This window comes from Sus scrofa, chromosome 17 (assembly GCF_000003025.6).
Source record: "Sus scrofa isolate TJ Tabasco breed Duroc chromosome 17, Sscrofa11.1, whole genome shotgun sequence".
Classification (NCBI taxonomy): domain Eukaryota; kingdom Metazoa; phylum Chordata; class Mammalia; order Artiodactyla; family Suidae; genus Sus; species Sus scrofa.
The window spans coordinates 35,860,417-35,884,572 of record NC_010459.5 but is presented as its reverse complement, the minus strand read 5'-3'; the positions used below and the strand labels follow the sequence as shown (position 1 = coordinate 35,884,572).

Here is a 24,156-nt window from a genome sequence, read left to right as displayed (position 1 = left end):
AAATACACATCCTCGGGGACACTATGTCAGGTTCTTAACTTGCTGAGCCACAACGGGATCTCCAACACATGAGACATTGATTCCTGGGTCCTTGGACTCTGCCATGTTAACCAGCACTCCAAGGAACATCTGGGGACGATCACTGGCACCTGGAGGTGAAGTAAAGAGGTGAGTGACCTACATCAAGGTCACTCTCAAGTCAGGGACAACCCCCGCTCCCTGTCAATTGGGCCCTAAACTTCAGAGCATCCTGGACTTGCCTCTTTCCCTCCTACCCTCAATTCAGTGTCAGCAAACTCTGCTGGATCTTCCTTCAAAACATATTCAGATTTTCTTTAAAAGACTCTAGCACATGGACTTGAGAGTGGGACAGTAAATAAAACAAGACTGGTGACATGCTGAAGCTTTCTGAAGCTGAGCGTTCATTTCACTACTCACATTTTTACATAAATTTGAATTTTTTCCAAAAAAGAAGCTTTTAAGTCTTGATCTAACAAATACACTTTTGGGAACTTATCTTAATGAAAATTTGAAATACAAAAAAAAAAAAAAACCTTACAAATAAAAATATTTTCTAGACAATAACAGTGAAAAATTGGGAACATACTACTAAGTTCTTACAGTAGGACAACCACACGCTATGGGACACCCCTCGGTCTTCTATCATTAAAACCATTTATTCAGGCCATATACCAACATGGAAAACATGACATACTATTAAGTGAAAAACAGGACATTACATTGTATATACCACATGATTAAAATTATGCAAAAGCGTATCTTTAAAAGAGATGGAACTTTTAAAATAATTCTATATATCCAGAGTCTGACCACTTTCCACCACCTTCAAGGCAACGGCCTTTGCCTGAGTCCCATCGTTTCTCTCACCTGCATCCCTGCAACTGCCCCCCTCTGCCCTCCCACCTCTTTTCCATGCGGCAGCCAGAGAGGTCCTTCAAAAATGCAAATCAGATCATGATCCTCCTCTGTTCAGACCCTACAAGGCTTCCCATAGTTCTCTGAATAAAAGCAAAATCTTGACCTTATACCACCTTCCAGGCTGTAGGATGAGTCATGTCATCAGCTGCTCTCATCTATTCCGTTCCCTGCCTCACTGCTGCCACTCCAGCCACACTGGCCTCCTTGCTATTTTTCAAACACTTGTTCCAGCTTTAGGACCTCTGCACTTGCCAGTTCCTCCGTCAGGAATGCGCTGATGAGTGTGCCCCACCCTGTCCAGAGCAGCTCTTCAGAGGCCTTCCCTGAGTTCCCCGCCTAAACCAGCACTGCTGCCCCTCAGAAGTCTGATGGCCGCCTTTTCTTTCTAGCACTTAATTAACACCTCCCCCGGTTCATTTGCTTATTAAGTCTTCTACTTATTAGAATGCAAATTCCTTCAGAACAAAGACTTTATGTCTGCTTCCCTGCTGAATATCTAGTACTGAGCACAGAGCCTGGCACATAGTGGGGCAATAAACACCTGCTGAATGAAAGCATGTTGGACTAAATAACTACCCAAGAGAGCTATAAGCTCCATGTGCGTTCGTTTTTTCTTTCTTCTTCTTCTTTTTTTTTTTTTTTTTTTTTTTTTTTTTTTTTTTGTCTTTTCTAGGGCTGCACCTGAAGCATATGGAAGTTCCCAGGCTAGGGGTCCAACTGGAGCTGTAGCCGCCGGCCTATGCCTCAGCCACAGCAACTTGAGATCTGAGCCTCGCCTTTGACCTACACCATAGCTCACAGCAACGCCAGATCCTTAACCCACTGAGGGAGGCCAGGGATGGAACCTGCAACCTCATGGTTCCTAGTCGGATCCGTTGACCACTGAGCCACTACGGGAACTCCCATGTGGGCTTTTTCTTGGGTGAGTCTCCTTCCCCGAAACCTCCTGGCAGTGGCAAACCCAGGACAGGAACCCAGTGGGGACTAAGGTGGCTGATCATTTCTCCATTCGAGGCCTCCAAGGCACACAGCACTAAGAGCATCCTGTGAAGTGGAGGCGATGGAGCAGGCTGGCTGACAGCACTGCCTGCTGGAGGTGAAATCCTGGCTTCCCACCACCAGCTGTGCAGCCTTGGACAAACTATGGGAATTTTGCTCAGCCTTAATTTTGTCTTATGCAGAAAGAGTAAGTTCCTACTTCCGGGGGCTGAGTGGAGGGGCTAAACCAGAGAATGTCCACAAAGCACTCAGCAAGCACAGAGGAGACGTACAAGAGGCAGTCAAATTAATCAACAGCCACATACGTGCCTTTGTCTCGTTCAAGTTTACAATGTGCTCTTATATACATGCTTTATCTGATTGGCACCATTCAGCAGCCCTGTCTGTTTTATCACCATTTTATAGGTGAGGAAACTGGGTTAAAGAGGAATAAAGTGCTCACCTACAGAACACACCAAGTCTGACCACAACTCCAGCACCCTCGCCTCCAGAAACACAAGCTGTGACAATGGCCGATGTTCATCAAGATGTTCTGGATGTCCCCTCAGAGCCCCAGGCTCTAACACGAGTACCTAGTGTGAGGCTGCAAACAAACCCAGATCAGCTGAACGGCCACACTTTCCCAACCACCGATCAAGACAGGGGCATGCCTGCTCCCAGGTCTCTCAGTGAGGCTTGTGAACAAGTCTGAACAGATAAACCACCTCTCAGGACTCAGGATTTGAAACATTTTCCGCAGAGGGTAAACACAAATGCCCTTTCTGTATAGTTTCTCCCACTGAGTTGGGAAGCAGCTCTAAACAGCAAATGCACCAATAGGGTTTGAGACCCTCACTGCCCTGCAGCCTCTGACTCAGTCTGCCCTGAAAAAAATTTTTTTCTTTCTAAAGATAACCCAAGGGACACTGCTGCAGGGAGCTCTGGGCCTGGCTCTCACCAGTCTCCTCCACCTTCCCAGGTTTGAAGGCTGAGGGAGGCCATGTGGCAAGGAAGAGATCAGCAGGTATTAGACATGAATTTTGGAACCACAAGGCCAAAAAATCAGACTCTCAGGAGTCAGGGATTTTACAACTACAGCATCTGAGAGACAAAGAAACTTAGGACTATAACACCTTAAGCCTGATTACACAGGATGGGGGAATCTGGGGGTCTGATGGCTCCTGGGCACCGAGCATCTTCTGCCTGGTCAGCGGCTTAGCAAACACTCCATTGTAAGAATATCGGCTGCGGGCTTCCACTGCAGGAGGAGGGCTGGGAGGACAGCTTGGATACCAGCTCAATGGCAAAATTGTACACCCAGGCCGCCTGGGACAGGAGGTCAGGAAATTTCAGAAGGATCCCGCCAGGCCAAGCTTGGTCCTGGTGATGTGTTACAAGACCCTGATGGTGCCAGGTTTGTGGGAGCCAAGAGACTCTGAGAAGAAGATCATGATGGGTTTTGCGCTCCTCGCCAGGGATTGCCGTGTGAGCAGTACTGACAGTGATAGCTAAGTTCTATTTGCATAGCATTTACAATGGAGGACAGTGCTCCTGTCCCAAACCCTGGAAATGGTCTAGGAAGAGACGGTTGATAGTGGCTCCCGCCAGGCAGCGGATGTAAGACCAAGGGCCACTTTGGGGGTCATCTGGAAAAGCATTCAATATACTCACCCACATCTGGCCTTATCCACATTCCATTAAGGTCACTTTAGGAACCTGTGTTAATGAACTTCACTGATTTTTTTTTTTTTTTTTTTTGGCAGAGCCTGTGGCTTGTGGAAGTTCCTGGGCCAGGGATCAAACCCACATCACAGCAGTGACCCGAGCCATAGCAGTGACAGTGCTGGATCCTTAGCTGCTAGGCCACCAGGGAACTCCTGAACTTTGCTGATTTTTTAAAATAAGGGAAATTCTAGGGGAGTCATGACCTTGTATCAAAACTATAAAAATCTCTCTATATAAATATATATATAAAAACTCTCTCTGAAGAGAGTTTAGCATCCCAAGCTATTCAGAGCAGGGCAGACCAAAAAACAAAGCTTGGACTGTTTTGCTGGTATAAGAAATTCCCAGGAGAAGTAGCAGGGAGCACATGAGGAAGGTAGATGGTCTGGCTACGAGAAGCTTGGAAGTCCTGTGCCCTGGGAAACGGACTGCCTTCCTCCTTCAGGAAGTCCCTGGTATGTTCCTCTGTTCTCTGATCTTTGCGGAGCAATCCTGGCAGCACTTCTGGCTGCCAGACCTGGCTGGAGGGAACAGCTCAGACAGGTGGCCTGCTCTAGCCAGGATCAGAACTCGTCTCGCAGCTGAGGAGGCCTGTCCATGCCGAAGAAGGAGGACAGCCTCCCCTGGAGATCCCGTTCCCGCTTCACGAAGGCAGTGAAGGAGGATACACAGTTGCCAATAAAGTGGTCAGCCTGGCCAAGGATGTACAGGTCGATCTGGGCCACCTCAGGTTTCAGACTCACCACCTTCACCTGCAGGAGGAAGGGCAGGACATTTTAGTCAGGGTGCAGGCTGACGTGGCTGGCTCAGCCAAGGCCTGCAGCCACCCCCACCGTCCTTCCCTGTGCTGAAGTCACAGACATAAAAGGAGGCGTCCAGAGGATCAGGATGTAGGGTTGGGGCATCTGCGAGAAGTGCTGCCCAGCAGCTGCCTCGGGCCGTCAGCTCCAAACATACCAGGCATTCACACTCTGCCTTTGCCTGTTGGTTCCCTCTGCTGGGAATGCCTCTGCCCAGCCAATACAGCCCCCACCGCACTGTCAAGGCTCAGCTCAAGGTCTAACTGTTTCATGAAGCCCTAGCCTGAGGGGCTTGACTTCTCCCACCAAACCATGATCTCAACAAAGAGCATTCCACCCACCTGGTTCTGCTGCCTGGATGCCTTCAAGACTAAAGTCCTGTCCAGTCTATTCCCGAGATAGTCCCTAAAGGTGAACCCTTCTCTTGATGGATTACCACTCCCTTGCCAGCCGTCATAATCTTTGCTCTTCCTGGTCTGCTTACCCATAGGCAGCCCAAGGAAACTTTTTTAGATTCCCCTCCCCCTCTATTCCTCCCTCCGCCCCAAGCAGAGCGAGCATCCTACTGCTCTTCAGATAAAAAAGACATCTTGAATGTGGCCCACATTGAATGTGCCTGTTCAGCTGCCTCTCCACCTCCCTCCCTGCATCACCCCTTGAGCTCCAGCACTACACACCAGGCTCCCTCTCTCCTCAGGGCCTTTGCATATGCTCTTCTCTCCATGTGGGGTATTTGGCTCTTTGTCTGGTTAACTCCTACTTAACTCTCACTCTGAGCCCCCAGTCTCACCAACTTGGCCTCCCTGGCCCCCTAGTCTAGTCCACGCTCATCTGTTCTACACTCTCACAGAACCATGTTCCTTTGCTTCGTAGTACACATCTGAGTGTACAGCTTTCACTCCTTAGTGATTCTCTAATTAATATCCATCTCCTGCACCTGACCGAGGCTGGGGCTCTGTCAGTTTGCTGTCACTGCTGGCTGGAGGGCCTGCCTCAACATACATCTCTTAACTGGACAAGCAAGTGGATGAGCCCCCCCTCCTCGTGCTTGGCCCTTTCCTGTGACATATCTTACTTCGCGAGTCTCTTTTCCTGGGTTTAAACTGTGGGCCCTGGAGGGCGGCACCACATCTTATCACTATCCCCAGCTCAGCACTGGCCCAGCTTAATGGAGGAGCAGGGCTCAATTCAGGAGGAAGGGTGGACTGAGCTCATGGAGAAGGAGGCTGAGGAGTGGAGAAGGGCAAAAACAGTGGCACAGGAACAGGAAATAGAAAACGGCAAGAGGCTCAAGGTGTAAAAAATATACCAACTCTAAAAACTCACAAAAAAACTCCCGGGGACTCTCCAAATGCTTCAACTTAGTACAGAGATGTGGGCAGAGCTGGGGCTGAAAGTGCTTTGCTGTCACACAGAGATTTCTGATGTAACAAAAATCATCATCTTGCTATTTGGATGGCAGCAGAAAAATAATGCCAGTTTAATCATGGCCAAAATCCCCTGAACAATTCCACCCACGCCCTGGAACTTACCGGCTCTACGTCATGGCCACTAAAATTAGCTCTGAGACCTCCTGGGTAAATTCTATCCCTTCTTGGGACTTTGATTTCCTCAGATATAAAAGGCAGGGGTTGGGTCAGAGGTGCTCCAAGGTTTCCTGGCTCTGATACTCTTTTTTTTTTTTTTTTTGGTCTTTTTGCCTTTTCTAGGGCCGCTCCTGCGGCATATGGAGATTCCCAGGCTAGGGGTCTAATTGGAGCTGTAGCCACTGGCCTACGCCAGAGCCACAGCAACGCAGGATCCGAACCGCGTCTGCAACCTACACCACAGCTCATGGCAACACCACATCCTCGACCCACTGAGCAAGGCCAGGGATCGAACCCACAACCTCATGGTTCCTAGTCAGATTCATTAACCACTGCGCCACGACGGGAACTCCTCTGATACTCTTTTATAAAGTGGGTGGGTGGGGACCAGAATGCACTTCTGCAAGCCGGTAAAAAAGAGAAAGGGAACCCCTGGACATAGAGCCAAGGGCACCCACTGCTAGACAGCAGATGTCTGCCTTTGAAAGTCTGCACAAGTATTTACTGTTTTCATTGGCTCAAGTCTTATTGAATGTTCACTATTAATTCAGCTACTTTTCGATACATAATTACTCATTACCTATTCTTCACTCACACAGTACCAAGCATGTTCTACTATTTACTCAGATACTAGAGACCTACTATTTACCACTTCCTTTAGCAGGTACTAAGCACAAAAGAGCCTTCTCTTTATTCATCAACCACCTACTTCTACCATCATTGATAGCTAACTTTATTGAACACTTATTTTGTACCAGATCTGTTTTAATTTTTTTATATTCCATCTTCACAATGACCCTAGGAGACCGGCACTGTTCTCAGTCCCATTTTACTGTCGAGGAAGCAGAAGCACGGAGAGGTACAGCAGCTTAGGCAAGGCGGGGCAGTGAGAAGAGTCCACATCCCTGGGCTCCAGAGCCCACGCTCTTAACCCCTCTGTTGTACTGGATCCCTAGCAAGGGCCCACTCTCTACGTTCTTGTTCACCAAACATTTACTAGGTGTCTAGCAGGTGCGAGGCACTGTACTAGACACTGGTGATGGCAAGGTGGGGTGTCAGCCCCAGAGGAGGCAAAAGCACCAGGCTAGACACAGAGGAAGAGAACTGCTGAGTCCAAGGTCTGCCTTGGAACCTGCCTTCAAGGAGCCACTATTCCTCGGAAAAAATAAGGCATGTTTCTAACGGTCTGGACTAGTCTCCCAGTCTAGAAAGTGTCTCAAGGGGAGATGTGATGAAGAGCTGGGCCAGGTCCCAGCTCAGCTGCATTAGCCACAGGAGTGGAGGGAAACCTGGAGCACCCACGGAGGTGTTCCAGCTGAGGTTTGAGGAAGAGTAGGAACTGGAGAGGAGCTGGATGTTCAAGCAAACGCCTGGCGGTGGGAGGCCATGAAGACCGCGGTGGGTGCCAGTGGGCCACCGGGCACTTGCTTTGATTCCCTTGCTGCTGCTCTCCCACCCCGCCCACGGCCCACGCCCCCACACATACCTTTCCTTTGAAGAGCTGCTGGATCTCCGGCAGGTAACTCTCAGAGTCCGTGGCGATGTAGACGGACTGGGCGCTCAGCGCCGTCACCCAGAGCTTCAGGGCGCGCCTGATCTCCTTCAGGTCGGGGAGGCACATGGTCATGGTGAGCGGGGCGGCGGTGTGGCGGCTGTAACCCACGCACTGCGGGGAGGCCATGAAGTGAGCGCCGGCAGTGCCGTCCTTCAGCATGGCGCACGCGTTCTTCTGCGGGGCGGGTGGGGACAGAGTTAGAGAAGGCAGCCACCCAGAAGCGGGAGCCGGGAAGAGAAACAGGCAGGCAGGACAGGAGGAGCTCAAATTTTTTCTCTTTCTTTTTTCCTTCCTTCCTCTCTTTCTTTAAAGCTTTGGGGGATAAGGGAAATGCATCAAAGCAGTTACCAGGGGTTATTTCTGGGTAGTGGGATATTGGCTTTTTTGCAGTTTTTTTTTTTTTTTTCTTCTTCTTCTTGGTCTTACTGCATTATCTGGGACTTTCAGTAGAATTCTGAACTGTGGTGGTGATAAATGGGCAGCCTTATCTGATTTCTGACTTCAGTGGGAAAGCTTCTGATAGTTCCCGTGAAGTACATGCTTGCTGTAGGTTTCAGAGAGATAGCCTTTATCAAGCTAAGGTGGGTCCCTTGTATTCCTGGTTGGTTGAGTTGTTTTTCTTCTTTTTTTTTTTTTTTTTTTTTTTTTTTTTTTTTAAATTTTATTTTATTTATTTATTTATTTTTTTTTTGTCTTTTGTCTTTTTGTCTGTTGTTGTTGTTGTTGCTGTTGTTGCTATTTCTTGGGCCGCTCCCGCGGCATATGGAGGTTCCCAGGCTAGGGGTTGAATCGGAGCTGTAGCCACCAGCCTACGCCAGAGCCACAGCAACGCTGGATCCGAGCCGCGTCTGCGACCTACACCACAGCTCACGGCAACGCCGGATCGTTAACCCACTGAGCAAGGGCAGGGACCGAACCCGCAACCTCATGGTTCCTAGTCGGATTCGTTAACCACTGCGCCACGACGGGAACTCCCTTTTTTTTAAATCATAAATGAATGTTGACTATTTATCGAGTGCTTTCTTGGCCTCCACTGAATGACTATGATTTTTCTTCTTTGGGTGTTAATATAGTGAATTTTACTGCATTCCTGAGATTTTTTTTTTTTTTTTTTTTTTGGTCTTTTAGGGCTGCACCCATGGCATATGCAGGCTCCCAGGCTAGGGATCTAATTGGAGCTGTAGCCGCCGACCTACGCCACAGCCATAGCCACACCAGATCCAAGCCTTGTCTGTGACCTACACCATAGATCACAGCGATGCTGGGTCCTTAACCCACTGAGCAAGGCCAGGGATCGAACCTGAGTCCTCAAGGATGCTAGTCAGATTCGTTTCCACTGACCCACAACGGGAACTGCCCTGAGATAAATTTTACTTGTTTGTGTTGTATCTTCTTTAATATGCTACTGGACTTTACTTGCTAATATTTTACTCAGGATCTGGGCATCTATGTTCATTAGTAAGAATGGACTAAACTTATTTACCTGAACTTGCTGTTAGCATTATGCTAGTTTTATGCAAAACAGTATCTTATATCTTTTTATGTTCTAGGAAAGTAGATGGGAACTATTAGTTCCCTGAAGGTCTGACTGAAACCACTCATAAAATATTCTGGGCCTGGCTCCTTCTCTTTGTGGAAAAGGGGGTGGAAGGGAGTCCAGTGGGTAAATGTGTGCTTACTTCCTCAATTAACTCCATTTGATCTAATTTCTAAACTCTTCTGTATTTTTCAAGTTTTCAGCAATGAGTATTTCCAACGTACATATATATGGATGGATGTGTGTATCCTCTTACGTAAACTAGGGAGACTGTCTGCATGACTCTGGTCATTTTCACATGGAGGATAACCTGATGAAGTTTCCACACATTTAAGCAGCTGCAGAATTTGGAGGATGACAGCTTCATTTCTTGGGAGCCCCACCCAAACTCCAGGGCTTGTTTTTCAACAAGAAGTCTACTGGCTAAACACTGAACTGGGACAGAGGACTGTGGGCTGTGGGGGTCCCTCTGGCTTGCTGCATTTCTGATGTGTCTGTGGTGGGATAGCGGGGCACAACCCCATGAACTTGGTCAATGAGACTTCTCTGCCCTGGCTAGGACTAGTGGGTGGGTTCAGTGTTCAACCCCCACAGATGTGGGCCCTGCTCAGAGACACATCCAACGCAGCCATGAGAGGAAGGGGGAAGTTACCCAGTCAGAGCCAATGCGCAGGTGAATGCCCACGTAGGGCCGGATGAGGTGGGCACGGATCTGGGCCTCCCCTGTCCTCACCATCTCGTCTGACCACACCATGTATTTCTGAAGTGGCCTATGTTCCTCCAGGACGGGGAACTGAGCCGGGGCCCCTGGCAGGGCAAGCACTGGATGTTCCTTTGGAGAAAATCTAGGCATGAGACAGAATGACAAGTCAGACAGAGGATGCACAGAGTCTGGCTGCCACCCCCACGGGAAAAAGGATGGCATTGCACCATGCCCCAGAGACCCTGCGGAGGGGCCCCTGTAACATGCAAGAAGCACAAGAGGTTGTGAAATCCCAACGGGCTGATAAGAGACCTTGGCGGCGGCAACAGGCACAATATGCAATACTGTCCCGCCACACGGAATTTACAACCCTCTTTGCTTAACAATTAAAATTTTACAGTAGAGCATTCCAACCTTTTGTATGTCATGCTGGCTTCCAATCTGTGGTGCGGTAATTCACTCCAGGGTGGGGTGTCTAGACTGAGTCTCTGCCCTTTTACCCACACAGTGGGACTGGGAAGCGCGGCTGCTTATAGAGGGCAACGGACACACTCACAGGGAATGTGTACACTGGAGGAGATCACTCATTCCACATTTAACACATAGCAACTGATGGCCTTCTATGTGCCGGGGCCCAGGCAAGAAGGAGACAGGCATCGTCCCTGCTCTCATGGAAAGCACCAGAAGTCTGCAGATGCCCCCATCAATCCTGCTGGAGGCTCTCCTGCTCCCCGTACACAGTGCACCTTGTAATTATTTCACCTCGTCTCTTCTGCTGGACTCAGGCTTCTAAAGGCAGTATCTCCATGTGCCTAGAATAGTGTCTGGCACCTGTAAGAGCTCAGTAAAGACTTGTTGACTGAATGAGTAAGGAGCAAACCTGTGTTCCCTCATCAGCTAAGCCCAGACTATGTATATTCCAGCAACACGAAATGCCTCGCAAAGTCCCCATTGTGGCACAGCGGAAAGGAATCTGACTAGTATCCATGAAGATGTAGGTTTGATCCCTGGCCTCACTCAGTGGGTTAAGGATCCAGCATTGCAATGAGCTGTCGGGCAGACACAGCTTGGACCTGATGTTGCTATGGCTGTGGATTAGGCCAGCAGCTGTAGCTCCGACTCGACCCCTACCCTGGGAACCTCCATATGCCACGGATGCAGCCCTAAAAAGCAAAGCAAAAAAAAAAAAACAAAAAAAACAACAACAACAAAAAAAAACCCCTCACTGTTCCATAAACTTGCAATGTACTTTTAAACTCCAGATCTTTGCAGATTTCTCCCCACTACCTGGCATGCCTTCCTTTTGCCAGCCAAAATTCTTTTCCTACATGTACAAAATAGGCACAGCCACTCTGGAGGACAGTTCCAGACATCCTGGCAGTTTCTTGTAAAAGTGGACATACAATTACCACATGACCCAGAGACATCCCGGAGAAATGGAAACCTATATTCACATGAATTAGTACACAAATGTTCACAGCAGCTTTATTCATAATAGTCAAAAACTGGAAACCACTCAGATGTCGTTTGACAAGTGTCTGGTTAAACAAACTGCAGTACAGCCACACTACAGAATAGTATTGCGACAGAAAGGAAGCAGCTATTGAACAAGAAACAACTCGGATGGATCTCAAAGGAATTATGCTGAGTGAAAAGCCTATTTCAAAAGGTCACATACTGTATAATTCCATTTATATAACATTTGAGAAATGACAAAGTGGAGAAAACAGAAATGGAGATGGGATTAGTGGTTGCCAGGGGCTAGGGTGTGTGTAGGGAGGTGGGAGTGGTTATAAACTGGTCACAGAAGGATCTTTGTGATGTTAGAACTGCTTGATCTCTTGACTGTGGTGATGGATACATGAACAAACACATGTGATACAACTAACAGAACCAAATACAACACGCAGAAATGAGTACAAGTAAAACTGGGGAAATCTGAGTAAGATGGGTGGATTGTACCAATGTCAACATCCTAGTTGTGATATTGTGCTACAATTTTGCAGAATGTTACCATTGGAGGGAACTGGGTAAAGGGTACACCCAATCTCTCTGAACTATTTCTTACAAGTGACTGAGAATCTACAGTTACCTCACTAGAAATCTCAATGAAAAAGTTATTAAATATTTCAGAGCATACAGGAAAATACAGAAAATAATTTCACAGTCCACATGCCTGTGACCCAAATTAGCAAATATTAATACTTTGTCTCAGATTAAAAAAAAAATACACACCTAAACAAAAGCTCTATTCTATGAGCATTTTTCTTTCTAGTAAATACTGTGCTTTTATGCATGAGTATACTTTTATTATGTATTTATTTATTTACTTTTTGTCTTTTTTTTTTTTTTTTTTTAAGGGCTGTACCCGCGGCATATGGAGGTTCCCAGGCTAGAGGTCGAATCAGAGCTGTAGCTGCTGGCCTACACCACTGCCACAGCAACACCAGATCTAAGCCGCGTCTGCAACCTACGTCACTGCTCATGGCAATACCAGATCCTTAACCCACTGAGTGAGGCCAGGAACCAAGCCTCTGTCCTCACGGATACTAGTCAGATTTGTTTCCGCTGAGCCACGACAGGAACTCTCCTTTTACTATTTATACAGAAAGGTATGATCCTATGTGCTCTTTACACAGAGTGATGGTAAGTCATGGCCTGTTAAGCCAGATGACCTTGTTCTAATAATGTTTATGCCACTCACTAACTTGGGCAGGCGACTTAACCACTCCGTGCCTGTTTCCTTATCCACACAGTAGCGCTGATAATAGTTCCTACTTCATAGGACTGTCGAGAAGATCGAATGGATTAATATTATCAAAGCATATAGAACAGTGCTTGGCACGTATAAGGCTTTCAGAAAATTCTCTTATCATCACCACCATCATTGTTGACATCATATTGGATGTAACCTATTTCAACTTTTTGAAAATTCAACTTTACGTTTTATAGATTTGGCCATGTTGATGGTATGGATCACGTCATCATGTTAGCATCTCCTGAAGTTTTCCATTTGCACAAATGAACCACAGTTTGCCTATGTAGTCCCTTCCTGCTGGTCAGTGAGGCTATTCCAATCTTTCACCCAAACCACATTGCTGCAGTGGACGTGCCACTCTTTCTTCACACCCAATCAAACACCTCGCTCTGCAAACACTTTCCAATCTTCCAAAACCAGTCACTACTCCCAAGCCTCAGTTCCTGGGGGAGGGCTCTGTCCCACTTTCCTTTGCTGCCTTCTGCACACTGATGGGCTCAATTAACCATCTTCCCTGCCAACTGCCATGACGGTAGGCCCTGAGCAGGTTTCCTCACCATGGTATGCCCCCATACACTGGGCCAAGGCCAGTGCCAAGGAAGCAACAAGCAAGTGTTCATCAACAGCCTGGCTCTATATATCACTCGTCTTACATACATGTGACAGGCAATGTTCCAAATACTTGGTGTATATTAACTTCCTTGATTCTCTTAAGAGCCTGATGCTATTCTCACGTCACAGATGAGGAAATTGAGAAACAGAAAGGTTAAGCAGCATGCCCATGGTCACACAGCTAGGAACTGGTGGAGCTGGGATCTGAATCCAGGCAGTTTACTCCAGACAGAACCTTTGTTCTTACCTACTACACCTCAATCCTACCTCCCCCACCCAGTCAATGAGCATCTCAAAAGCCAGTCTGTGGCTTATTCTTCTTTTGTTTTTTGTTTTGGTTTGGTTTTGGCTGTGCCTGAGGCATGTGGAAGTTCCGAGGCCTGTGCCACAGCAGTGACAGCACCAGGTCCTTAGCCTGCTGTATTACAAGGGAACTCCTGTGGTTTATTCTTCTGACTCCCAGCCCCTAGTACAAGCCTCAACACACAGTAGTTACAGTAAGTACATTTAGAATGAATGAATAAGGATTCAGGGATCTCACCAGAAAGACCAGTTCAGGTTGTCCGGGGTTAGAGGAAGAAGTGAGCAGTAAATGAGCATCTACCGTGGATCAGGCCCTCAGCTAAGCCAGGCCCTGACGCCACCTTAAAGCATTTCAAATGGAAAGCAAGTCTGTGATCTCCCAGGGTGCTAGAACACTAGGATAAAATCAGGATCTGTGCCCTCCTTGATCTCTTGGAAAGAACCTGCTGCTGACCCTTGGTGAATTCCAGATCTGGAAAGTCCACCCCCTCTACCTGAATCTGGATCGGCACATAGCTGTCCCAGTGCAACATCAGCTCTGATCTGACAAAGCAGCAAGAGGCCAAGACTCTCCATGGGAAGGAGGGTGTTGTTTGGAGAGAAAATGGGGAATAAGGGTCTTGTTTGCAAAGAAAGCTTGACCAGCTCCATCTGTTCACATCCCTGACTGATGACCCTACAGGTCAGGCCTCTTGCCTGGTCACTCTCCAGCTCAAGGAGGTATGCTTTCCTGCTGCCAGGTGCAGTGTAGCTCTGGAGTGATTCTTTATTATCACATCTCCACTGAGATCTCCACTGTTACCTTCATGCCAAGAGAATGGTTCAGCATGATGGTCCATAGCCTTCCAACAGTAAATGTGCAATAAATGTCTACTGAATTAAACCTCCATCAAGGCAGACGCAGAACCAGCAGAGCTAGAAAGATCCTCAGTGGGGAATCACTTAATGGGGGAAGAAATACCTCTTCTCCTCTTCTCCTGGAGTTCAATTTTCAGCTGGACACAAAGCAGCCCAAAATAAAGACATTACTCAGTACTTCTTATAGCTCAGTAAGGCCACATGTCTAAGTAGGACTAGCCAATAAACTGCTGTAGGTAAGCTGTAAGGAAGCTCCTTAAAAAGGTGAGGATGGGCCCTTCTCCTGTCCCTTTTGTCCTTTCAGCTGCCTGGAGGGAAAACACAAAGACTGTAGCTTCTTCAGTCATCTTGGCCCAGGCAGTGACACTAAGGAAAAAAGCCCAAACTGGGACAGCTGAGCAGAGACGGGAGCTTGGTTCCTAATTATACAATGGAGCCGTCATCCAGTGGGCTTTTTTACTTAAGAAAACAAACTTTTATCTTGTTTTGTTTTTTTTTTTTTGTCTTTTGTCTTTTGTTGTTGTTGTTGTTGCTATTTCTTGGGCCGCTCCCGCGGCATATGAGGGTTCCCAGGCTAGGGGTTGAATCGGAGCTGTAGCCACTGGCCTACGCCAGAGCCACAGCAACGCGGGATCCGAGCCGCGTCTGCAACCTACACCACAGCTCACGGCAATGCCGGATCATTAACCCACTGAGCAAGGGCAGGGACCGAACCCGCAACCTCATGGTTCCTAGTCGGATTCGTTAACCACTGCGACACGACGGGAACTCCTATCTTGTTAATCTGATATTACTTGGGGTTTTCTGTTACATGTAGCCTGAATTATTTTATTTTCTGTAAACTAAAATAAATTTTTTGTAAAATAAAATATAACCTGAGGCATATGGAAGTTCCCAAGCTAGGGGTCAAATCAGAACTTCAGCTTCTGGCCTACACCACAGCTCATGGCAACACCAGATCCTTAACACACTGAGCAAGGCCAGGGATCAAACCTGCAACCTCGTAGTTCCTAGTCGGATTTGTTTCCACTGGGCCACGATGGGAACTCTGACAATGTAGCCTAAATTAAATCTGCTACACTCAGACCTATGGCCACCCAAATTTTTAGCTGATATACCAGAAGATTACTGGTTGAAGGCACTGGGGGAGGGGAACCGAGCAGCTCCAACTTGGGCCTGCATTCCCTCCCCTGTGGCACTATGAGCACGTCTCCAGAACCCTAAAACTCAGTTTGAAAACGACTGATCTTGCTCAATCCCTTCATCTTACAGATGGAGTACCAGTGGCCAGAAGGGAAGCAGAGTCACAAGTAAGCTAGGAAGAACCTGACCCTTTCCAATGCCATTCTCCCTACACACATGCTCCTGACCCCAAAGACAATTTTCTACAGCAAGCAAGGTCTGCTACTTTAGAAAATGCTTAAAATACTTACTCTCTCAAATTCTCCCCTGAGAACACTCACAGGATTCTTCTTAGATTGTTTCACTGGGGCCTAAAGCCCTGCATGGTCTGACCCCTGCCCACTTCTCCAGTCTCCCATTCTATGTGGCAGGTTAATTTGAGTCCCCTCTCAATAGCATTTTGACATGAGTAACACCATCCTGGTTGCCAGGTGAGGCTTCAGGGGGCATCAGCTTCCACTTTCTGTTTCTTGGAACACTCAAACCCTGGATGCCCACTCTCAGAACCCAGCTGCCGTGTTGTCAGAAGTCTGAGCCACACTGAGAGGTCAAGAGTATGTATGCCAGGTGACTGCCTCAGCTGAGCTCCCAGATGACAGCCAGGACTCCGTCAGCCATGAGCAAGCCCTCTTGGACATGCAGCCCAGTTGAGCCTTCAGATGACTAATCCCAGCTGTGGTCTCTAGAAGCCAGCATGAGACCACTAGCAAGAAGTGCCTAGCTAACCCCAGCGTCCATCAACAGAGGAACAGGTAAACAAAATAAGGCCTATACGCACAATGGATAGCCTTAAAAGGACTACTTTTTTTTTCCTTGCTTTTTTAGGGCCGCACCCGAGGCATATGGAAGTTCCCAGGCTAGGCTTCAAATCGGAGCTGCAGCTGCTGGCCTACACCACAGTCACAGCAACGCTGGATTCTTAACCCACTGAGAGAGGCCAGGGATCGAACCTGTGTCCTCATGGATACTAGTCAGTTTCGTTAACTGCTGAGCCACGATGGGAATTCTAAAAGGACTAAAATTTTAATAGACTCTACAAGGATTAACCCTGAAGATCAGTAAGCAACACAAAAGGATAAATATTATACGATTATACTTAAGAGATAGAAGTTACCAGAGGCTGGGAAGGTTAGTGTTTAATGGGTAGTACAGAGTTTCGGGGATGATGAAAAAGCTCTGGAGATGGAGAGCAGTGATGGTTGTACAACACTGTGAGTATACCTAGTGCCACTGAATTATGCACTCAGAAATGGTTAAAATACATAAATAAACACACACACATACACAACATATTCCACTGGAATGAATACACATAACACACTAATAACCATTTTTTGAAATCTCATGTTTTTACATGTCTAGAGCTGATCCTGCCAACAATATTTACTAACCTGGTAAATATTAATTACTTCTCAGAAAAGATAGCTAGTTAGTTATAAACTATATATAATAGTTTCATCCTAATATGCATAGGTATGTACTGTATACATATAAAATATACACATTTTGGAGGGTATAAGTATATACATCAAAATGCTAATAGTTTTTTGGAGGGGTGATGAGTGACTAAATTTAATTTTCTTTTTTATTAAAAAAAACAAAATAGAACACCAAATGTGGTGGGTATTCCACATGGTATTCATTCTAAGAATCCAGATGTTTAACATAGATTGAAACTTTGTAAATTTGGGATTCCATAAAGAAAATGGAAAAACAAAAACCAAATCAAAGACCTGTCTTGTTAAGTCCAGTCAACTCAGAGAACTTTGAGAAGTAATACTAAATTGTTGTTGAGCCACAAAGTTTTAGAGTGGTGTATTACGCTGCGATGGACAGACGACAGGTCACTCTACCCTTCTCCTCCTCATGTGCCCACACCGGCCACACTGGCCTCTTTCCACCCCTTGTCCTGCCTCAGAGCTCATGATGTCCCCTGCCATGAAGACTACTTTTCCCTTCAGCTCTTTGCATGCCTGGCTCCTCATCCTTCAGATCTGTCATGGACTAAGTGTTTGTGTCCCTGCTCCCAAATCCATATGTTGAAGCCCCAACCCCCAATGTGATGGTATTAGGTAATGAGGCCTTTGGGAGGTGGTTGTGTTTAGATGGTCATGAGGGTGGAGCCTTCGCATTGGGGTTAAAGCCCTTCTAAGAGACCAGGGAGCTTGTTCTCTCTCTCTACAATGTAAAGATACAGTAAGAAGGCAGTGCCTGCAAACCAAGGAGTCCTTACTAGAACCTGACCATTGTGGCACTGTGATCTTGGATGTCCCAGCCTCCAGAACACTGAGAAATAAATGCTGTTGTTTAAGCCCCCCAGTTAGTGGTATCTTGTTACACAAGACAAGGTCTCTGCCTGCCAATCACACATCATCTGTTTATATCCCTCACAGCACTACATCTTCTGGAACTATTTTATGTAAAAGATTATTCAGTGTCTCCCCTGTTAGACTCAGCTCCATCAGGGTAGGGGCCGAATCTGCCTTATTCTTGCCTGTATCTCTGGCATTCATACCAGTGCCTGACACTCAGGTGGTGTTTCTTACATATGCGTGGAAGGAAGAAAGGAGTGAAGGAAGGCAGCTGCCTAGGTGGCCCTAATTCTCTCACACTGCCTCCAGGAACCTCATCTTCCCTATTAGTCTTCCTTTCCCAAAAATATGGCTGTAAGGCAGGCACAAGCTTCCCCAAGTCCTTACACAATTTCTACAACTCGATGAACTCAAACAAGACAATAAGGCCATGAACAAGTGTTTCAGCACCACTGCCTCTTCTCTTCCAGCCAGGATTATTTTTTTTTTTTTTGGGGCTGTGCCCGCAGCATGTGGAAGCTCCCGGGCTGGGGACCGAACCCAGACCATAGCTGTAACCAGAGTCACAGCAGTGACAATGCCAAGTCCTTAACCTCTGGAGCCACAAGGGAACACCTCCAACCAGAATTATGTGGGTTTTTTCGGCTTTTTGGTATTTGATTTTGGAGCTGTTTTTAGAGCTGGTGTCCCCCGCCCCAACCCAGTTGGCACTGTAGAGGCAAATCGCCATCCTTTGAGGAAAGGTCTGCCTTCTAGCAATAGCTCTGGGTCATTCAGAGCTGAATGGGGAGAACCAAGCAGGTGATCAAATGGGAATCAACAATCCCCTATCCAGGATCAACAATGTGGGGTGATTAGGCTCTGCCAGGACTGAGTATTCTCAGTAGCTCAGGAACTAGCTCTGAAGGCAAGTTCCAGATAGGAATTAGCAGCTGTTAAAGGCACAGCTCTTTTCCCCACACTGATGAAGAAGGGTGCTCTGGAGTTGAGCTGCCTGGGTTCAAATCCCAGCTCTGCCACTTCAAGCTATGCAACTTTGGACAAGTGACTTCACTTCTCTCTGCCTCAATCTTCTTACCTGCAAAGCACACATGACAATAGCACTTGTGCCACAGACCTGTGGAAGCATTAAATGAGTTATTACCTTAGAAGACTTAGGTAGTGAAGACTTAGAACAGCAACTGGAACATAGTAGGGACTAAATAAATGTCTGTATTACCTATAAAAGCCTCACCTACAGATCTCAGCTGCCCAGTCAACAGGTGCATTACCTTGGACAGATTACTTAACCTCAGTGAGCTCGGTTTCCTCATCTGTCAAATGGAAATTGATCATAATACCCACTTCATGAAACTTCTCAGAGGCTTAAATAAAATAAAGCATGTGAGTACTAGTAATGGGTAACATTGGTTGGTCCCCTACTATGTGCCATGTGTTTTATACCATAGTGCAGATACCATAGTGCTCCTTCCATTAAACAAGGAGGAAACTCACGCCAGAGAGCTGGGGTGGCTCACCTCAGGGTCATCTGAGAAAGAAGCAGGGCTGGGTCAGAGCTCAGGGCTGGCTCACCCTCAGCCTGTGCTCATTCCCCTGAATCAATCTCTCTTTGGCTTATTAACTACCAAGTGCCGGGACCACACAAGAAGTCATAAACTCTGCACAGCTCCTAACCCTAGCCTGACTCCTAAGCCCACGCTCTTCCTTGCCACGCTGTAGCATCAAGGGCAAGTGTTAGTCAGTGTCAGCATTACATCTAGACTGTAGCTAACTGAAGGCAAAGACTGGGTCTTCCTCATTTTTATGTATCTCTCTGGCCTTTGAGCATTATGTCTCATACGTGACAGACGCTCTATAAATATTTCACAGCCTGTGCCTATGCCCTGCTAACCTATTTTTTTTTTTTAATAGGGCTGACTGGAATGCAATTAATAAAGCACATCCAATTATTATCAGGATGACATCATTTCTCAGTCTGCACCTGAAGTTGTTCTTCTCTAGAAGCTGCTTCCAATTTTCACCTTGTGAAGAGGAAGGTAACAGGGGAGTGATTCTCACGCCTAGAGGAGGAAATCGAGACTCATATGACTGCACAATATTCTTTTTATGGTATCCTTTATCGGCTGATAAACTCTTGCTCAACCCTGTGGCAGGTCAACGTCCCACCAGGTCAGGTGTTGAGATGGGAACAGATCACACAAGATCCCAAGTTCAGCAGACAGAACAGCCGTACCTTTGGTCTCACACATCAGGGTGTGGCCGAGGGGGAGAGGGCCAGGAACGTCCATGGGCCCCATACTCCTCCCCTAAACCCAGCAATGCTGCCCCTTCCACGTACCTTTGGATCCACTGGTCTTTGTAGGAGGCACTGAAGGAAATGCCTGCAAAAAGTTCTGACTTGTTGAAACTCACATGAAACTGATCCCAAAATGGGCCAAAGGGGTTTCCTTCCTGTAGAAAGAGAGTAGTCACAGGCTTACCAAGGGGGAGGAAAAACCAGTTAGAGATGCGGCCAAGGAACCTGTGAGTGGGGGAACCCTGGGCAGTTTGACTCTGGCTGAAATACCCTCATAGGATGTCCCAGTAGGAATTCCTGGGCTAGGGTCTGAGGAGGACAGTTTGGCCTCCAGTCTGGTTTCCAGCAGGAAATGTTTGCCAGTGTCTGAAGGAGTCTTTTCTGCTCACATGCCATATCCTGCAGCACTGGTGGGAGCCTGGGGAGGAAGCCAACCTTGGATTTGTGATGATGGACTAAGAGCTTCAAGAGACTTTCAAGACCAGCTAATCCAAGGCCCTTATTTTTAAGATGGAAACCAGAGCTGACATGGTAAGACGCTTGTCCAAGCTTACACAGCAAGTGAGGGCAATGTTAGAGCTATAAGCAAGGTCTCCTTTCTCAAATTTCAACCACCTTCCCCAGACTTTAGCATAAGCACTGAAAGACATATTAGGGATTGTCTTACTCCTGAGTGCCAGAAATTTACAAACTTCTATTGATAAAACACGACAGCTTCTCATTTACCTGCTGAGAGGCAAGAAAATATACAAGTTAGGAAGTCTTATTACCACAACGTATTTGTTAAGTGATTTTGGACAAAATGTTGAACCTCTCTTTGTTGCGCTCAGTGTCCTCGCCATAAAATGGGGATATTAAGTGTACTTTCCTCATGGAGCAGTTTAAGGATTAAGTGGGTTAATATGTAGAAAGCTCTTAAAATGGTACCTGGCACGCAGTCAGTGCCATGTGAGTATTAGTTATTATTGATGTGGCACCTTCCAGTTTACAAGCACTCTGGCACCTGGCTCTCCTGATACTTTTGCACATGATGGAGCAGGACTGACACCTTTATTTTGTAGGTAGAAATAAAAGCTCAGAAGAAGCAAAGTCCTCTGCCCAATGTGACACTGCTGACAAGTGTCAAACATGGGACACAAGTCTCCATCTTTCTATTCCAGGCTATTCTGGTGCCTCCCCCCACATATTGCTATATGCAGTGTCTCAGGGGCCTAAAGGACCTGGAAGAGGCAGAAAGGGTCTCCCATACCCACAGGACCCACCTTCATGGGGCATGTCTTCTTATCTGGGCTTCGCTGTGCTGCCACCTCAAAACAGTATGCCACCCGCCTCTCAGGGGGCCAGTGGGTGGGTGCCAGCTTCTCCATGAAGTCCTCCAGGCTGATGACCCGGTGGTAGACCTGGAGGGGCTCCAGCTTGAAGTACTTTTGGTAGGACACATGGAGCTACAGGAAAAGTGGGGAAAAGGAAGGCGTAAGGGCCCCTTCTCAGTATCCTAGTGGCTGTTTCAAAGACATTTACCAAAATGTACACTAAGACCCAGACAGCCTGGACTACATGCCACTGAAAAACTTTTGGCAAAAGACAACAAAGTTGGGACAGAGGCTAAGAGAAGACATCTGCAAACTAAAGAATAGTAATTTCCGTCATGTTAAAAAATACCTGCTGATTTATGAGAAAAAAAGACAAATGATGCAAGAGAAAATATGGGCAAAGGATAAGAGTGAGCAACTCATGGAGTTCCCGTCGTGGCTCAGTGGTTAAAGAATCTGACTAGGAACCATGAGGTCGAGGGTTCGATCCCTGGCCTTGCTCAGTGGGTTAACCATCTGGCGTTGCCGTGAGCTGTGGTGTAGGTCGCAGACGCGGCCTGGATCCAGCATTGCTGTGGCTCTGGTGTAGGCCAGTGGCTACAGCTCCGATTTGACCCCTAGCCTGGGAACCTCCATATGCTGTGGGTGTGGCCCAAGAAATGGCAAAATGGCAAAATGGCAAAAAAAAAAAAAAAAAGAGTGAGCAACTCACAGCAAATGGAACCCAAATAGCCAGTACACTCAAAAGATGTGCAGGATCACTAGAATTAGGAAAAAGAAAATTACAATAACGAGACACCACTTCTTACCCATGAGACCAGCAAAAATTTAAAAGCTTAACTCTGTTAGAAAGGACATGGGGAAATGGGCATTTTTCCTATATGGCTGGTAGTAGAAGTATACATTTTGGAACAACTACTTTGGAATGTACCTCTCGTAGCACCTAATAGAATTTTAAATGCTCCCTCCATCTCTAGGTATTTGCCCTAAAGAAGTTCCTGCCCTTTTTGTCAGGAGATGGACACAAGGACACTCAGAATGGAAGCAGGGGAGTTCCCGTAGTGGCGCAGTGGTTAACGGATCCGACTAGGAACCATGAGGTTGCGGGTTCAATCCCTGCCCTTGCTCAGTGGGTTAAGGATCTGGCATTGCCATGAGCTGTGGTGTAGGTTGCAGACTCGGCTCGGATCACGCGTTGCTGTGGCTCTGGCGTAGGCTGGTGGCTACAGCTCCGATTGGACCCCTAGCCTGGGAGCCTCCATATGCCGCGGGAGCGGCCCAAGAAATGGCAAAAAGACAAAAAAAAAAAGAATGGAAGTAGGGGTGACACTAGGATTAGCCTCAAGCTAAGAGAATCTTAATCTGTAACCTTTTATTTCTTTTATTAACCAAAGGAAAAAATGAAGCAAAGATGAGAAAACGTTAATTATTATCACTTCTAGTGTAGCACATGGATAATGATTGTATTGATCTCCGTATTTTTCTAGACTTAAGAAAATTTCTTAGAACACCATGAAATACAATTTAGACTTCATTCCGTAGGTCAGAGTTCCTAAGCATGTTCTACCAGTTCAGGTGGATAAAGGGTTCTGCAATAAAAAGGCACCAGAAATAAACAGGCTTGGGAAATGCTATGTTAAGCAGGCTTCTTTAAAACGGGACTTCTCAGGGTCTTTAGTTTGCTAATGGGCATTTTGAATCTCCAAATTTTGAGGAATGAGGAACTGAGAATACAATTTTCCAAACTGACTTAACCGCTATACCTGTCCTGCCTGAACCATTGGTGTTCCAAAGAACAGATGGTGAGAAACTTAATTATCAGTAACAGGGTCTTGCTCAAGGATTTTAAGCAGAAATGATATGACATCTGCTTTTTGAAAGATCACGCTGGTAGCAGAAGAGAGAATGTCCTGATGGTTAAGTTTACAGGAGGGAGAGGAATTAGGAGGCTACTGCAATGGTCCTTCTATTTGTTCAAGTATTTATTCTATATGTATTTTTGCTTTGTTTTTTTCCCAACATGTATTTTTGAGCATCTCCCCTAAGTCTGAGAGATAGGGAAGCATGAACAGGTTAAAGTATAGCTGATTTACAAAGTTGTGCTAATTTCTGTTATACAGCTAAGTGGCTTAGTTATACACATACATTCTCTCTTTTTTTTTTTTTTTTTTTTGTCTTTTTCAGGGCTGCATCCACGGCATATGGAAGTTCTTAACCCACTGAGTGAGTTAAGATCAAATCTACGTCCTCATGGATACTAGTCAGATTTGTTTCTGCTGAGCCACGTCAGAAACTCCGCAACTAGTATTTATTGAGTGCTGGGTTAGCACTAGGTGCTGTACTCATGTTTCATGGATTTGACCATCTAATTGTAAGAGGCAGGAATACAACCATCTCCAATTTACATATGAAGAAATCCAGGTGGATAGAATCTCGATAATTCATCTGAAGTCACACAGCTAACAAGCAAATAGAAAGAGAAGACACATCTACATTTAAACAGTGGGTGGAGAGAGAGGAACTCCTGTTACACCACAAAGAGGAAAATGTGGAGAAGTCAGGCTGAAGCAGGGACGGTCTGTGCCTTAGAAGCCAGGGGAGGAGGAAAGTTCAGGAAGGAGAGGGAGGCTCAAAGGGTCAAATGCCACTTGGAGGTCAGTTGAGATAGATACCGAGAAATGACCTCTGGATTTGGCAAT

At 46.6% G+C, this 24,156-nt stretch overlaps 1 protein-coding gene across 3 annotated transcripts in view; it reads right to left on the bottom strand.

Moving 5' to 3' along the window:
* POFUT1 (protein O-fucosyltransferase 1) overlaps positions 655–24,156 on the bottom strand; it is a 27,362-nt gene continuing 3,860 nt past the window's right edge. The window contains exons 3-8 of one of the 3 annotated variants that reach the window (XM_021077305.1): positions 21,407–21,589; positions 20,187–20,299; positions 18,927–18,965; positions 9,773–9,965; positions 7,515–7,757; positions 655–4,394 (exon numbers count right to left, since the gene is read on the bottom strand). In XM_021077305.1, coding sequence (XP_020932964.1) covers positions 4,206–4,394; positions 7,515–7,757; positions 9,773–9,965; positions 18,927–18,965; positions 20,187–20,299; positions 21,407–21,589 — 960 coding nt within the window. In that variant the 3' untranslated portion in view covers positions 655–4,205. The other 2 variants (NM_001129952.1, XM_021077306.1) reach the window with 2 other exon arrangements.